Source organism: Mytilus californianus, unplaced genomic scaffold, assembly GCF_021869535.1.
Source record: "Mytilus californianus isolate M0D057914Y unplaced genomic scaffold, xbMytCali1.0.p SCAF_7, whole genome shotgun sequence".
NCBI lineage: Eukaryota > Metazoa > Mollusca > Bivalvia > Mytilida > Mytilidae > Mytilus > Mytilus californianus.
In genome coordinates this window covers 114,685,040-114,702,252 of record NW_026262723.1, presented here as the reverse complement: position 1 = coordinate 114,702,252, position 17,213 = coordinate 114,685,040, and the positions used below count along the sequence as shown (strand labels likewise).

At 33.8% G+C, this 17,213-nt stretch overlaps 1 protein-coding gene across 1 annotated transcript in view; it reads left to right on the top strand.

The window, feature by feature from the left end:
- Positions 1-17,213, top strand: part of LOC127710109 (uncharacterized) — a 74,623-nt gene that overhangs the window by 36,613 nt on the left and 20,797 nt on the right. The window contains exons 9-18 of the mRNA XM_052215852.1: positions 648-740; positions 1,521-1,663; positions 3,260-3,448; positions 9,570-9,666; positions 10,094-10,240; positions 10,633-10,747; positions 11,733-11,817; positions 12,725-12,842; positions 15,888-16,047; positions 17,129-17,206. Of these exons, the coding sequence (XP_052071812.1) occupies positions 648-740; positions 1,521-1,663; positions 3,260-3,448; positions 9,570-9,666; positions 10,094-10,240; positions 10,633-10,747; positions 11,733-11,817; positions 12,725-12,842; positions 15,888-16,047; positions 17,129-17,206 (1,225 nt within the window). The remainder of the gene's footprint in view (positions 1-647; positions 741-1,520; positions 1,664-3,259; positions 3,449-9,569; positions 9,667-10,093; positions 10,241-10,632; positions 10,748-11,732; positions 11,818-12,724; positions 12,843-15,887; positions 16,048-17,128; positions 17,207-17,213) is intronic.

Sequence of the window (17,213 nt, the reverse complement as noted above, 5' to 3'; positions counted from 1 at the left end):
TGTATATAGTTTCAGAATAAACATTGTCCTTTATGACCTTGGTGTATATATTTTCAGAGCATTTAAACATTGTCCTTTGAGACCTTGGTGTATATATTTTCAGAGTATTTAAACATTGTCCTTTGAGACCTTGGTGTATATAGTTTCAGAATAAACATTGTCCTTTGAGACCTTGGTGTATATATTTTCAGAGCATTTAAACATTGTCCTTTTAGACCTTGGTGTATATATTTTCAGAGCATTTAAACATTGTCCTTTGATACCTTGGTGTATATATTTTCAGAGCATTTAAACATTGTCCTTTGAGACCTTGGTGTATATATTTTCAGAGCATTTAAACATTGTCCTTTGAGACCTTGGTGTGTATATTTTAAGAGCATTTAAACATTGTCCTGTGTGAACTTGGTGTATATATGTTCATAATAAACATTGTCCTTTTTTACCTTGATGCATATATTTTCAGAATTATTAAACATTGTCCTTTGAGACCTTGGTTTATATATTTTCAGAATATTTAAACATTGTCCTTTGAGACCTTGGTGTATATAGTTTCAGAACATTTGAACATTGTCCTTTGAGACCTTGGTGTATATATTTTCAGAATATTTAAACATTGTCCTTTGAGACCTTGGTGTATATATTTTCAGAACATTTGAACATTATCCTGTTTGATCTTGGTGTGAAGTATCATCATGCTTTATCTAAAATAGATACCACCTCATATCTTCCAACAGTGCAAGGTATAGATATGTATTTCAATAAGTTATTGAAATGGGTTATGAATAAGTATATAAATGCATGTATACTTGAAACATGAAGTTGTTATTATTTTACTTTTGCACTGAAGATACATAGGGATATACATTAATGACACATTTAGAACTTCAAGCTTACATACAGCCCTTTTCAAACTTGTAAAATTTCTCTTTTCCTACAATACCAGAAATTCTATTCAATTTTAAGCTTAAAGTCCCAGTCACAGATTAGTGCTACAGAAAAACTTGTAGATGCCATTGAGGATAAGAAGTGTCAATATAAACACAAAAGAAGATATGGTCAAGTTTGTCACAGTGAGAGAATATACCTTATTGGGTTCATTATGAAAGGTTAAGACTGACATACCTTAAAAAAAAACAACATGGCACAATATATTGAATCATGCAACCTAACTTAATCAGAAATAGTATGATTCTAAACTTTAATGAGTTGATAAACATTTTTAAAAATACAGGTTAAGGATACAGAAACAAAAAAATTCATTCAAAATTGATTACCTTAAGATATATGTTATTTTGATTAAATTTAGTATGTGATTTATCTCTTCATAAAGAATGTTACTAAAATGAAATAGAAAATAGATAAAAAGTTGGGTTGAGAAGGATATTTGAAGTAATAAAAAAACACTACCATTTTTTTGTTCATCTACATGAAAATAGAAGTAAAAAGTTGAAAGAAATTTATATGGATGTAATGTCATAGACTTATTTTAAATAATGACTGTATATGATTTATTCGTTCAGGTAAAGAAAATAAGGAAACAGTAAACAGTAACCCATTCTGTAAATGTGGAGCTCCATCAAAGATGATACAAGTTAAAAAGTCTGGTCCCAATCATAACAGATTCTTCTATGCTTGTAACGCTGCTAGGAACAGTCAATGTAAGGTAAACACAGAAACTGTCCCAATCATAACAGATTCTTTTATACTTGTAATGCTGCTAGGAACAGTCAATGTAAGGTAAATGCAGAAATCTGACCAATCATGACAGATTCTTCTATACTTGTAATGCTGCTAGGAACAGTCAATGTAAGGTAAACACAGAAATCTGTCCCAATCATAACAGATTCTTTTATACTTGTAATGCTGCTAGGAACAGTCAATGTAAGGAAAACACAGAAATCTGTGCCAATCATGACAGATTCTTCTATACTTGTAATGCTGCTAGGAACAGTCAATGTAAGGTAAACACAGAAATCTGACCAATCATAACAGATTTTTTTATACTTGTAATGCTGTTAGGAACAGTCAATGTAAGGTAAACACAGAAATCTGTGCCAATCATGACAGATTCTTCTATACTTGTAATGCTGCTAGGAACAGTCAATGTAAGGTAAACACAGAAACCTAACCAATCGTAACAGATTCTTCTATGCTTCATAAACTGAGTATTTTTCCTAAATTTACAATTTAAAGTATTTCTATATGAATTTCAGCATTTGCAATTTAGTATCAAAATTATATTAACAGTTTATTTAGATTGGCCTGAGTTATCTATCAGATTAGTCTGAGTTATCTTTTAGGTTGGTCTGAGTTATCTTTCAGATTGGTCTGAGTTATCTTTCAGATTGGTCTGATTTATCTTTCAGATTGGTCCGAGTTATCTTTCAGATTGGTCTGAGTTATCTTTCAGATTAGTTGAGTTATCTTTCAGATTAGTTGAGTTATCTTTCAGATTAGTCTGAGTTATCTTTCAGATTGGTCTGAGTTATCTTTCAGATTAGTTGAGTTATCTTTCATATTGGTCAGAGTTATCTTTCAGATTGGTCTGAGTTATCTTTCAGGTTGGTCTGAGTTATCTTTCAGATTGGTCTGGGTTATCTTTCAGATTGGTCTGAGTTATCTTTCAGGTTGGTCTGAGTTATCTTTCAGATTGGTCTGAGTTATCATTCAGGTTGGTCTGAGTTATCTTTCAGATTGGTCTGAGTTATCTTTCAGATTAGTTGAGTTATCTTTCAGATTGGTCTGAGTTATCTTTCATATTGGTCTGAGTTATCTTTCAGATTGGTTTGAGTTATCTTTCAGATTGGTCTGAGTTATCTTTCAGGTTTGTCTGAGTTATCCTTCAGATTGGTCTGAGTTATCTTTCAGATTGGTCTGAGTTATCTTTCAGATTGGTCTGAGTTATCTTTCAGATTGGTCTGAGTTATCTTTCAGATTAGTCTGAGTTATCTTAAAATTGTTAGGAATTGAGTTGTCTTGGTCCTATTTGTTTTTGTCAGCTTGGTTTTATCCACTTTAAAATAATGAAACTTGGCCTTTATAATTCTTTATATCCAGGTAAGAGATTCAGGCTCCTTTGAGTCTTTAGTTTCATTTGGGCATGGCTTGTATGAGGGTAGAACAAGAATGAAGAATAAACAAACAATGTCTGACCAAGCCTCCATGCCTACCTTTATAATACATCATAAATTGGAGAAATAAACAAATTACTATTATCCATGGCTTTATTAATACATATTTGTCATTGATTTATTTTCAGTTTTTCCAGTGGGCTGATGAGAAAGGAGGTGGACAGAACAAGAAATGTGGAATAGACAAACAAATAATGTCTGACCCAGCCTCCATTTCTACATTCATAAAAAGTCATCATCTGTACTTCTACTGTGATTGTACATTTATAAAGAAATCAACAGAAAACATCATGACACATTTCAGGAGGAACACACCAGTAAGTACTAGGGAAGGTAATCAATATGAAACATCATGACACATTTCAGGAGGAACAAACCAGTAAGTAGTAGGAGAGGTAATGAACAGAAAACATCATGACACATTTCAGGAGAAACAAACCAGTAAGTAGTAGGGGAGGTAATCAACAGAAAACATCATGACACATTTCAGGAGGAACACACCAGTAAGTTGTAGGAAAGGTAATGAACAGAAAACATCATGACAAATTTCAGGAGAAACACACCAGTAAGTAGTAGGGGAGGTAATCAACAAAAAGCATCATGACACATTTCAGGAGGAACACACCACTAAGTAGTAGGGGAGGTTATCAACAGAAAGCATCATGACACATTTCAGGAGAAACACACCAGTAATAACTAGGGGAGGTAATCAACAGAAAACATCATGACACATTTCAGGAGGAACAAACCAGTAAGTAGTAGGGGAGGTAATGAACAGAAAACATCATGACACATTTCAGGAGGAACAAACCAGTAAGTAGTAGGGGAGGTAATCAACAGAAAACATCATGACACATTTCAGGAGGAACACAACAGTATGTAGTAGGGGAGGTAATGAACAGAAAACATGACACATTTCAGGAGGAACAAACCAGTAAGTAGTAGGGGAGGTCATCAACAGAAAGCATCATGACACATTTCAGGAGAAACACACCAGTAATTACTAGGGGAGGTAATCAACAGAAAACATCATGACACATTTCAGGAGGAACAAACCAGTAAGTAGTAGAGGAGGTAATCAACAGAAAACATCATCACACATTTCAGGAGGAACAAACAAGTAAGTACCGTAGAAAGGCTTGTATAGTCCGCGGTTTTATTCTCCAAAATTGGACCTTCCAGACGGGGTGCGGACTATAGAGTACAATAAGCAAGAAATAAGAGAAAAATTTCAATTTCGCGGGCGAGGTGGTTTGTTTACTTTCCGCCATCTTTGTTATTTATATTGTAGAGGGCGCTCTTATCATTTTTCAAACTAATAATTTTAACTCATCCATATTAATAAGTTATTTCTATTCAATATCAAATTAATACTGATAAATATAAAAACTAAACCTTTCATTACAAATTTCTCGTTTCTTTTCAATGCATTGGTTGAAATAAACTGGTATCTGCTTGATTGAAACGATACAAACATAGTGAAAAAGACAACCGTAAACCAGCTTAGAATTTGTAAACTACAAAACGTAATCGGTTATTGTTCGTTCCGTTTTGGTGTTTCATACTGACTAATATGGTTTGTATTAGCTTAAGACCCTTCAAATATTAATGTGATAGATATATTAAAGACTGTTTTACAAAAGGATGGAACTGTTTTACTTTCAAAGTCGTATTATAGTGATATCTGTTATGTACGGATTTCGACTCACACCGGTTAGTTTCTTCTTTTACACGTGCTTTTTAAACTTCCTGTTTAAACATACATAAGTTTCTAAATTGTTTTTTAAGTGAATTAAACTTATTTTAACAATCATGAAGCGTTCTAGAATCATTCACAAGCAGTTTCAGCTTCTGTTTGATGATGGAAAACAGGTTTTTCCAAGAAAATACAGCAAACGACCGCACAGGCTTTGAAAATACCGGAGTTTCATTAGACCTTTTCTAACAGTTACAAAAAGTTTTTTCACCTAAAATTTCGTGGGGAGAAGGGGGTGCGGACTATGTACCAGTGCGAACTATACAAGCCTTTCTACGGTAGTAGGGGAGGTAATCAACAGAAAACATCATGACACATTTCAGGAGGAACACAACAGTAAGTAGTAGGGGAGGTAATGAACAGAAAACATGACACATTTTAGGAGAAACAAACCAGTAAGTAGTAGGGGAGGTAATCAACAAAAAACATCATGACACATTTCAGGAGAAACACACCAGTAAGTAGTAGGAGAGATAATGAACAGAAAACATTGACACATTTCAGGAGAAACACACCAGTAATTACTAGGGGAGGTAATAAACCGAAATTATTGTGACACATTTCAGAAGAAATACACCAGTAATTACTAGGGGGGGGTAATCAACAGAAAACATTATGACATATTTCAGGAGAAACACACCAGTAAGTAGTAGGGAAGGTAATCAATAGAAAACATCATGACACATTTCAGGAGGAACACACCAGTAAGTAGTAGGGGAGGTAATCAACAGAAAACATGACACATTTCAGGAGGAACACACCACTAAGTAGTAGGGGAGGTTATCAACAGAAAGCATCATGACACATTTCAGGAGAAACACACCAGTAATAACTAGGGGAGGTAATCAACAGAAAACATCATGACACATTTCAGGAGGAACAAACCAGTAAGTAGTAGGGAAGGTAATGAACAGAAAACATCATGACACATTTCAGGAGGAACAAACCAGTAAGTAGTAGGGGAGGTAATCAACAGAAAACATCATGACACATTTCAGGAGGAACACAACAGTATGTAGTAGGGGAGGTAATGAACAGAAAACATGACACATTTCAGGAGGAACAAACCAGTAAGTAATAGGGGAGGTAATCAACAAAAAACATCATGACACATTTCAGGAGGAATACACCAGTAAGTAGTAGGGGAGGTCATCAACAGAAAGCATCATGACACATTTCAGGAGAAACACACCAGTAATTACTAGGGGAGGTAATCAACAGAAAACATCATGACACATTTCAGGAGGAACAAACCAGTAAGTAGTAGAGGAGGTAATGAACAGAAAACATCATTACACATTTCAGGAGGAACAAACAAGTAAGTAGTAGGGGAGGTAATCAACAGAAAACATCATGACACATTTCAGGAGGAACACAACAGTAAGTAGTAGGGGAGGTAATCAACAAAAAATATCATGACACATTTCAGGAAGAACACACCAGTAAGTAGTAGGAGAGGTAATGAACAGAAAACATTGACACATTTCAGGAGAAACACACCAGTAATTACTAGGGGAGGTAATAAACAGAAATTATTGTGACACATTTCAGAAGAAATACACCAGTGATTACTAGGGGGGGGGGGGGGGGGGGGGGGGGTAATCAACAGAAAACATTATGACATATTTCAGGAGAAACACACCAGTAAGTAGTAGGGAAGGTAATCAATAGAAAACATCATGACACATTTCAGGAGGAACACACCAGTAAGTAGTAGGGGAGGTAATCAACAGAAAACATGACACATTTCAGGAGGAACACACCAGTAAGTAGTAGGGGAGGTAATAAACGGAAATTATTGTGACACATTTCAGAAGAAATACACCAGTAATTACTAGGGGAGGTAATCAACAGAAAACATGACATATTTCAGGAGAAACACACCAGTAGGTAGTAGGGGAGGTAATCAATAGAAAACATCATGACACATTTCAGGAGGAACACAACAGTAAGTAGCAGGGGAGGTAATGAACAGAAAACATCATGACACATTTCAGGAGAAACACACCAGTAATTACTAGGGGAGGTAATAAACAGAAATTATTGTGACACATTTCAGAAGAAATACACCTGTAATTACTAGGGGAGGAAATCAACAGAAAACATCATGACACATTTCAAGAGGAACACACCAGTAAGTAGTAGGGGAGGTAATCAACAGAAAACATGACACATTTCAGGAGAAACACACCAGTAAGTAGTAGGGGAGGTAGTCAACAGAAAACATGACACATTTCAGGAAAAACACACCAGTAATTACTAGGGGAGGTAATAAAAGTAAATTATTGTGACACATTTCAGAAGAAATACACCAGTAATTACTAGGGGAGGTAATGAACAGAAAACATCATGACACATTTCAGGAGAAACACACCAGTAATTACTAGGGGAGGTAATCAACAGAAAACATCATGACACATTTCAGGAGGAACAAACCAGTAAGTAGCAGGGGAGGTAATGAACAGAAAACATGACACATTTCAGAAGAAACACACCAGTTAGGACTAGGAGAGGTAACCAATAGAAAACATCATGACACATTTTGAACAGATATATCATGTTATGGAGGGGTATTTGCAGAAAATACCAGTCTAGGGACGGTGAAATTTCCCAAGCCGCTTGGCGAGGGAAATTTGGTCCCAAGACTGGTATTTTTCGCAAATACCCCTCCATAACATGATATATCTGTTTAATTACAACGAATAGATTTTGATTGCTGTACATGTGAAGGGAAATCGTAGTACCGCGGGAATTATACATGTACTTATATGCGTTAGTGCTGTCTTTTTGTAACGTCATGGAATCTATATGTGTAAACGTCATTGTTTTTCCATCATTAAATCGTTCATTTGTAAAGACATTTTTTTTCCCTCTTTATATGTATATTTCTGACAGTTTTCGGTTTAACCCAATCAATAGTGCTTAACCATGTTGTCGGGATAAAGTAATAAGGTTCCGAATAATTTTGGCGGGAACAGGCTCGTGAGGGTAAAAAAGGAATATCCAAAATGGCAAATACCACGGCAGAGAGGGGAATTTGAGGCAAATTCACCGGCAGTGGTGAAAAAAAAGGTAAATTTGTTTGAAATGAGGAAAAATTGTTAGAATATGCGAAAAATACACTGGCTAACAACCAATCAAAATCTGGCATTCTTATATAAGGTGTAATTACAGGAGGAACACAACAGTAAATACTACAGACCTGCCACCTTTGAAAATCCCCATAGGAGATTTAGTGCGAGACCAGATTTTTAAGGGTTTCAATTTTTGTGGCATTTTTGTGTGCACTGTTTTTAACCCTTGAAATAGTCTCATATCTCTTCTTTTTTCTTTAAGATAGAGAAAAATAGCCCTTAAAAATAAAAGATACAAAGTGAAGACCCCCCCCCCCCCCCCCCCCCCCCCATTTTCCCCCTCCAAAGACCTTATCTTTGCACCATGACTCAAAAGACCTAAACCTTATTGTCCTAAAGTTAGAAGGATGAAGACAGATCTAGTGTCTATCAGTATTAAGGAGAAAATGGATAAAATTTGAGTTATCTTTCTTTGTGTTCAGAGATGCTCCTACTGGCAGAGGCTTATACACAGTAGAAGTGAATACAATATGGCTTCGATTTTAAATCAGAACTGGACAGAAACACATCTGATTTCAAAAATTTTAACAAATTTCAAGATAAACGATGTTTTCTCATAAGTACATTACAGTTTTCATCTTTCAGTTAATTACGATTTTGTCATGAAACCACGGTAAACGTTGCAAATTGTGATAGTATGATAAATTGATTAAAATTGAAATGCCGACTGACCATTTCTGTTTACAAATTAATTAATTTTTAGGATCGTTATGACTCATCAGATAAGCAGATTACCTGTAACAACAAATTATGACACCTGTTGTGACCGTTGATTAGCTTGGGGTTGTAAACTTGTCATGAATATGTTGCCAGGTAAAATTATAGATTTACAGAAATTGATCAGAAAAACTTCAAAATCGGTAACCAATAATGTTTTTCGGGTAGATTTTGACTTGTTTTACCAACCCGATATTGGGATTCGGGTTGAGGCATGAAAATTGGAATGATACTGCCAAAATCGTGATAGTTGGCAGGTCTGGTACTAGGGGAGGTAATCAACAGAAAACTTGACACATTTCAGAAGGAACACATCAGTAAGTAGTAGGGGAGATAATCAACAGTTAATCTCATGACACATTTCAGAAGGAACACACCATTTAGTAGTTAGGGAGGGAAATTCTATTTCCATATTAGTATCAAAAGTCAAAAAAATTTCCATTTATTATTTTATCTTTAACAGTTGAAAATTGAAATATCTATTAAGGTCATGCCACTTTTGAAGGTGACAATTTTGTCTTGTGCTCTCAAAGAATATAATTATTTTATTGCTATAGAAATGACTAATAGACAGCCCACATGTTCTTCTTTCAGTAGGCAAAAGATAAGGTTTGTCTTACACCAAGCACTAGCAGGTTTTGAATTTTCAAAGTGCATTTATAACTACTTAAGGGGTGTTTAACAACCTTGACTACCCATGAGGGTCTCACAAGGTCAGTTTGAATTTATAAAAGATGTAGTTGCTGAAATGTTATTCTAAGAAGTAGTATTTGTGTGTTCCTTGCACAATACTCACTTTGCTAAAAAACAAACATGCATTTTTCCTTGCAGAATTGGGTAAAACAGAAGATGGGTATGGATATTACAGGCAAGAAAAAGATGTACATACAACTATCAAGGAAAGATAACTCAGGTTTATACTCCAAAGGTAAGAAAAGATGCATATAGAATTATCCATGGATTATAGTAACAAGTAAAGAAAATAAAAGAAAATAAATACTTTCTGTAGTTGCCAGCTTTGTTTTGATATTGTGTTGTTTATATACCAGGTAACTGTTTTGCTTGTACTTGTGTTTTAGTTATCTATTATTCCATTAGTAAAGAGGTAAGATTCTTTTCTTGTACTGAATTCTTATTATGAGAATATGGAGATGTGGTATAATTGCCAATGAGACAACTTTCCACCAGAGTTCAAATGATCTGGAAGTATAGTACAAGCTTATAAATTAAAAGAAGTAGAACAATTGTATAATAAGACTATAAATTTAGTATTATATCTCAAACTAAGAATTACTGACAACAAATTTATTGAGGTTGTTTGAAGAAATGTATATCAACATCATGTTTTATTACAGATGATCTATGGATAATATCCAGACATCTTGACTTCCGTCCTTCGTCCACTGTTCTGTGTAAGAGTACATATTATGGACCAACATCAGGGAATGAGGTAGAGATAGAGCCTATAGCCAGTTTCTGTCCATCTAACTGGTCTAATGGAGGTATATTTTATTTTATAAAGTTTTATTTTAAGAACTCTTTCTTAAGAAAATGATTTTCTGTATTTAGATATTGTAGGAATTACTAAATAAATATAAAACAAACACATTTCTTATTTATCAGCCTCCTTTCATTTTATTACTATTAAAAAAGATGCTCATGTAACATGTGACTAAAGCATAGCATAGCATATAAAAATCTGTTGTCAGTATCATTTTTCTGGCCATTCAATTTATAGGCCATAAGTATTGTTATTCATTCATTTAGCTATTCATTTGTCAATTGGTAATTTTTAGTACCATGTATTGAGATTTTTAGATAAACCAAAGCTTATATATTATATGATAAAACCAGGAAGAAAAATGTATAATTTAAAACTTTTGTCTTATTTCAGAGAAATGTCATGCCATACTAGCAGGAAACGTGACTGGAGAACTAAGTTATCTGGTGAACTTAGAGGAAAATGTCACTATAACAGATGTTCCTGTGTTGCAGTCATTACTTGCTAGGTAAAATAACATAAGTGGTCTGATAGAATTGTTTTTGCTTTTGATTGAGTAAGGTGGTAGGTTCCATACCAAGCCATGTCAAACTTGAAATTAATATTCTTGTCAAGCACATGGCATTCAGGACTAAGAACTAAGATTTATTGACTAAATCAGAATAACATGTCTGGGAAGAGTAGGATGACTTGTCTTCCTGTATATATAACTTACCATAAGAGTTAGCTTACTAACAATCTGACTCGGCATGTCAGAGAAGTATAAAGCAGGGTTCATTCATATCAGATTCACATGATATAATACTTGATATACATGTAATGTTTGATGCTTGACAACAAGCAGGCAGCAATCTATCAATGAACAGTAGTTATTACATGCTTACATTCACTTCATAAGAACTTTGGTGGATAGTTGTCTCATTGGCAATCATACCTCATCTCCTTATTTTTATAGTAGTTATGTCCTCTGAAAATTTTCTAAATGGTAGTGCATTCTTGTAGCAGATTGGTGCTGGAGAAAAGTTAGATATATTTCAAGTACATAGAATTATTGCCTTAAAATCAGAATAAGTTTTTTCTCAAAGTAAAATAAAATGAAATAAACACATAGGGTAAATCATGTGAAAAGTTATACATTATCAACATAAATATGAAATTGAATGAATTTATTGAGGATTATCCCCACCTGATTTACAGGATTTGAGTACTTAGTCAATTTTTCCTGACTGGGCCTAGTTTGAATGGGAATGTTCTATTTATAACAAAAGAAAGGGTAATGAATGAGTCTCAGAATGCGTACGACGTAGTGTTCAGAATGCTTTGCATTATGTTTGTGGATGACACAAATTAGATGGTTAGAAACCCTTGTCACAATTTAATAAAACTGTTCTTCAGTTTTGAAGTTCATTAGCCACATCTCGTTAGGTCACTTTATAGGAGTAACAACTGAACATGGATTATTTTAATAGAGCTTTGATTTTATATTTATACAGCAATACAGAAAGAAGCTCCTCCACATTTACTGCTCCTATTAAAGTCTCAGAGAATACCAATATTTATGTTCCAGAAAATTATGTGGTAAGTACAAATAAAAGGAGGTGTGTGGTATATGTCATTGAGACAGCGAACAAAATGGTTAAACCAACCAATTGACATCTAGAGGCAAACAATTAATTGTCTGAATCCAGCAGAAGTAAATATATTAATGGGAATCCACTATACTTCATTAGAATCTGCATTAATGTACAAAACTTATTTCACTGTTCCAGTTTATAAAAGTTGAATTCACAAGATGAATTTTTTTACAAAGTCATAACAGTAAACACTCCTTTGATGGAAGGTTTGTAGAAAAAAATAATGTTTTTACCTAATATCAGCGACATATCAAAGTTTGTTCATATACAATATATGTACATTGTCGGAAAATATAAAATTTATTTGTATGAGCTTTAGAAACAGGACGAAAAGCGAGGCTCACCAAGCTTTTCTCCTGTTTCGTAGTGAGTACAAATAAATTTTATATTTTCTGAAAATGTACATATATTGTTTTTATCCTGAATTTTACACCCAACACTTGAAACTTTAGTTGTTAAAATCTAAATCACTGTCTCTAATTTTTCAAAGAAATCGACATAATTTAAAGGCAGACCGCGAAAAGGACCCAAAAATGAACTGGTACGCAAAAAGAAATATCCATATTACTGCTTGCTCAACATGGAAGCGGGGTAACAGGAGACTTTATTTGTACAAGTACAAGTACAAATAAAGAAAAAAATTATTTGTGTACCTGTTATTTGTACAATAGTTAGCTGATTGCAGGATAAAATTGTTTACTATGTTTTAAATTGAAGAAAGTGAGAAGATAAGATGAAGGATTAACTAATGAAGGTGAAACTTAAGTTTGACACTGTCATGAAATAGTTTCCCTGTAAAGGTGTTAAAAGAATGATAATTTCAGACTTTATATATTTTTACATTATTTTAGGATGAGAAGGTAGAAGAATTAATAGACCTGTATAAACTGAATGAGGATCAGTCTACAGCATTAATTAGAGTGGCCAGAATGTTTACTGACCGACAGAAAGATATCTTACTTATACATGGTATGTCTCTACTAAAGGTTAAGGGGCATTAATTAGAGTGACCAGAATGTTTACTGACCGACAGAAAGATATATTACTTATACATGGTATGTCTTTACTAAAGGTTAAGGAGCATTAATTAAGAGTGGCCAGAATGTTTACTGACCGACAGAAAGATATCTTACTTATACATGGTATGTCTCTACTAAAGGTTAAGGAGCATTAATTAAGAGTGGCCAGAATGTTTACTGACCGACAAAAAGATATCTTACTTATACATGGTATGTCTCTACTAAAGGTTAAGGAGCATTAATTAAGAGTGGCCAGAATGTTTACTGACCGACAGAAAGATATATTACTTATACATGGTATGTCTCTACTAAAGGTTAAGGAGCATTAATTAAGAGTGGCCAGAATGTTTACTGACCGACAATAAGATATCTTACTTATACATGGTATGTCTCTACTAAAGGTTAAGGAGCATTAATTAAGAGTGGCCAGAAGGTTTACTGACCGACAGAAAGATATCTTACTTATACATGGTATGTCTCTACTAAAGGTTAAGGAGCATTAATTAAGAGTGGCCAGAATGTTTACTGACCGACAGAAAGATATCTTACTTATACAAGGTATGTCTCTACTAAAGGTTAAGGAGCATTAATTAAGAGTGGCCAGAATGTTTACTGACCGACAGAAAGATATCTTACTTATACATGGTATGTCTCTACTAAAGGTTAAGGAGCATTAATTAAGAGTGGCCAGAATATTTACTGACCGACAGAAAGATATCTTACTTATACATGGTATGTCTCTACTAAAGGTTAAGGAGCATTAATTAGAGTGGCCAGAATGTTTACTGACCGACAGAAAGATATCTTACTTATACATGGTATGTCTCTGCTAAAGGTTAAGGAGCATTAATTAAGAGTGGCCAGAATGTTTACTGACCGACAGAAAGATATCTTACTTATACATGGTATGTCTCTACTAAAGGTTAAGGAGCATTAATTAAGAGTGGCCAGAATGTTTACTGACCGACAGAAAGATATCTTACTTATACATGGTATGTCTCTACTAAAGGTTAAGGAGCATTAATTAAGAGTGGCCAGAATGTTTACTGACCGACAAAAAAGATATCTTACTTATACATGGTATGTCTCTACTAAAGGTTAAGGAGCATTTATTAGAGTGGCCAGAATGTTTACTGACTGACAGAAAGATATCTTACTTATACATGGTATGGCTCTACTAAAGGTTAAGGAGCATTAATTAAGAGTGGCCAGAATGTTTACTGACCGACAAAAAGATATCTTACTTATACATGGTATGTCTCTACTAAAGGTTAAGGAGCATTAATTAGAGTGGCCAGAATGTTCACTGACCGACAGAAAGATATCTTACTTATACATGGTATGTCTCTACTAAAGGTTAAGGAGCATTAATTAAGAGTGGCCAGAATGTTTACTGACAGACAGAAAGATATATTACTTATACATGGTATGGCATGTTTTAAACAGTTAAATTGGTGCTCAATGAATTATAATGAATCCACAGCATCATATTTAATATGCATAAAAGAAAGCAAATATTTTGATCTTGAATGTAATTAGGTCTTTCCACTTTTCTGTGGAAAGACCTATTGTATTTGTTCTGATTATTATTAGGTCTTTCCACTTTTCTGTGGAAAGACCTATTAATAATATTTGTCCTGATTATTATTATTATTATTTTTTTTTTTCTTCTTCCGCCAAACCCTTTTCTTGCGGTATAAAGTTGTTTCGCAAGATGTTGCTTAGATATTTTGGATATTATATCGAACAGTTATTGCGCTTTTAAAACTCATCTTGGTTAGGCAAAGACTTGTTATTGTAAGAGTTATCTCCCCAAACACTGTTTTTCTTGTTAGTGTATCTCCTCCGAAACCAAAAAAGATAACGACAAAATTCTTTTTCATATTTGTTCGTTACATCCTACAGAAAATTTTGGCTGATTTGGATCGAAGCGATCCGGTGAAATTTTATAGGAGTTATCTTCCTTTTTCAAATAAATTTTGTCTTAAAGTTTTTGTAACTCATAAACCATAAGCCGTTTAAACCTACAGTCTTTTTATTTGAGGTCCTTGGATGCTAACTTAGAAAATGAGGTCAAGGTCAAAGGTCAAGGTCATGTTCTGAATTTTGTTTTTTGCTTGTTTTTGCATTTTCTCCGATATTTTCTCCGATATATATAAAAGAACTAGTGCAAAATGTTTGTTATATTGTGATGAAGATATGATACATTTGGTCTGAGACAATCCAGGAGTTATTGCCCCTGAAATGTTTTATTTTAAGGTAAATTGATTATTTCTTCAGATTGGTACATGATAAAGCTATTAGATCTTTTGCAAAATGTTGGGTGACATATGACCTTGAAAAATATCAACCGGAAGTGACCTTGAGTGAACCGGAAGTAGTCATTTTTGCACTTATTTCATGTAAAAATACATAGAAACCATATATTTTTTGAATGGTCATTCATTAACCTATCATTTGAAACCGGAAGTGACATTTTATAAACCGAAAGTAGCATTTTATCTCCCTTATTACAGGCATAAGTATATACAAACTATATATTTTTGGAATCAGTGTGGATAAAGCTATTATATGAGACCGGAAGTGACATTTTCTAAACCGGAAGTAGCCAATTATCCCCCTTTTTACAGGCAAAAGTATCTATAAATGATATATTTTTAGAATCAGTGTGAATACAGCTATCATATGAGACTGGAAGTGACACTTTCTGAACCGGAAATTGGCAATTATCTCCCTTATTTCAGGCAAAAGTATGCAGAAATCATATATTAATTGAATCAGTATGAAGAAACCTATGATTGAATGCCAAAAGTAACTTTATGTAAACTGGAAGTCGCTTCTTATCACTTATTTAGAAAATTGATGTGGAAAGACCTTCAATTGTTCTCTGAACAATTGTTTTTTAATTTTTATTAAGGTTTTTTAAACTTGAAAATAAAATATATTTAGCATGCAATATTAGAACATTTGTTAATATACCATTATATATTTTAAGGTGTGTTTGGAGCTGGTAAAAGTTTCCTGTTGTCAGTAGTGGTCGTATTTTTAGTTTGGCTATTTGAGAGGAATGATACATACACCCCTGGAGTTCCGTTTCCATGGAAACTTCTAATAGCATCTACCACTAATGTTGCTGTAGACAGAATACTAAATGGGTAAGGATTTCCTTAGTTCTCTTGTCAAGTTTTATCTAGTTAGTATGACTGTCTATTATAAAGTGAATTTAGGGAAAATAAATGTCACAATTTTTGTACAATAATTTTTTTATAAATTGTATATAAATATATATGTCATAATTGATACATTTAAAGTTGGATAATTGTTTGACTTTTCACATTTTGTCATGTTGGGGCTTTTATAGCTGAGTATATAGTGTGGGTAATGCTAATTTTTGAAGGCTGTACTAAGACCTATAGTTGCTAAAATCCTTGTTTACTTTATTTAACAATAGGTGATTTGCAGTCTTATCCAGTCTAATTATCTCCCCTGAAAAGACTTTTTTTGTGTGTGCAAAAGTTGTCTCCTTGGCCAAATTGCTTTATTTCTGGTGATTGATTTGATTGAATTTTGGTGTTTTAACGCCACTTTTAAGCACCGCTTTTGGGCTATTTCATGGCAGCCAGTTTTTATTGGTGGAGGACGCCGGAGTGCCCGGAGAAAACCACTGACCTTCGATAGGAAAACTGACCATCCTAGTCAATTAAGATTGGAGTCAAGTGCACCCGCACGAGCGGGGTTCGAACTCACAACCTCAGTGTTGACTGGCTAGTGATTACAGTAGTAACTACTTAGACCACTCAGCCACCGAGGCCCCTTTAATTCTGGTGTATTCTATTTTAGGTTTAATTGAGAATATTTGAGAGATCATATTAACTGTTAACATATCAAAGATACTCATGCAGATATAAATGAAATTAAATTTGAGAGGTGACCTGAAACTCAATAAAACAAGAAAAGTTCACCTAAAGAGCAGCATTCTACATTCAATAGACATACATGCCATGCTTTGTTTAACACTATTAATTTACATGACATTGAAATATAAACACTTTATTATAATTTTTTACTCTGAATAATGTTATTTAAATTTGGCACCCACAAATGAAAAAGTGAAAAACCCTGGGCAGTAACACTTTATATCTTACAAAAAGAGAGTTGTATGATTTGTTAACTTCAATTTGTTTTAGTTTCATTGGAGTGATAATTTATGGACTAAAAAGTACAATATATTTACAGATTATTAGCCATTGAATTTGAGGAGTTTGTAAGAGTTGGTAGTGTTAAAAAAATATCCAAACCTATATTACCCTTCAGGTTAGTA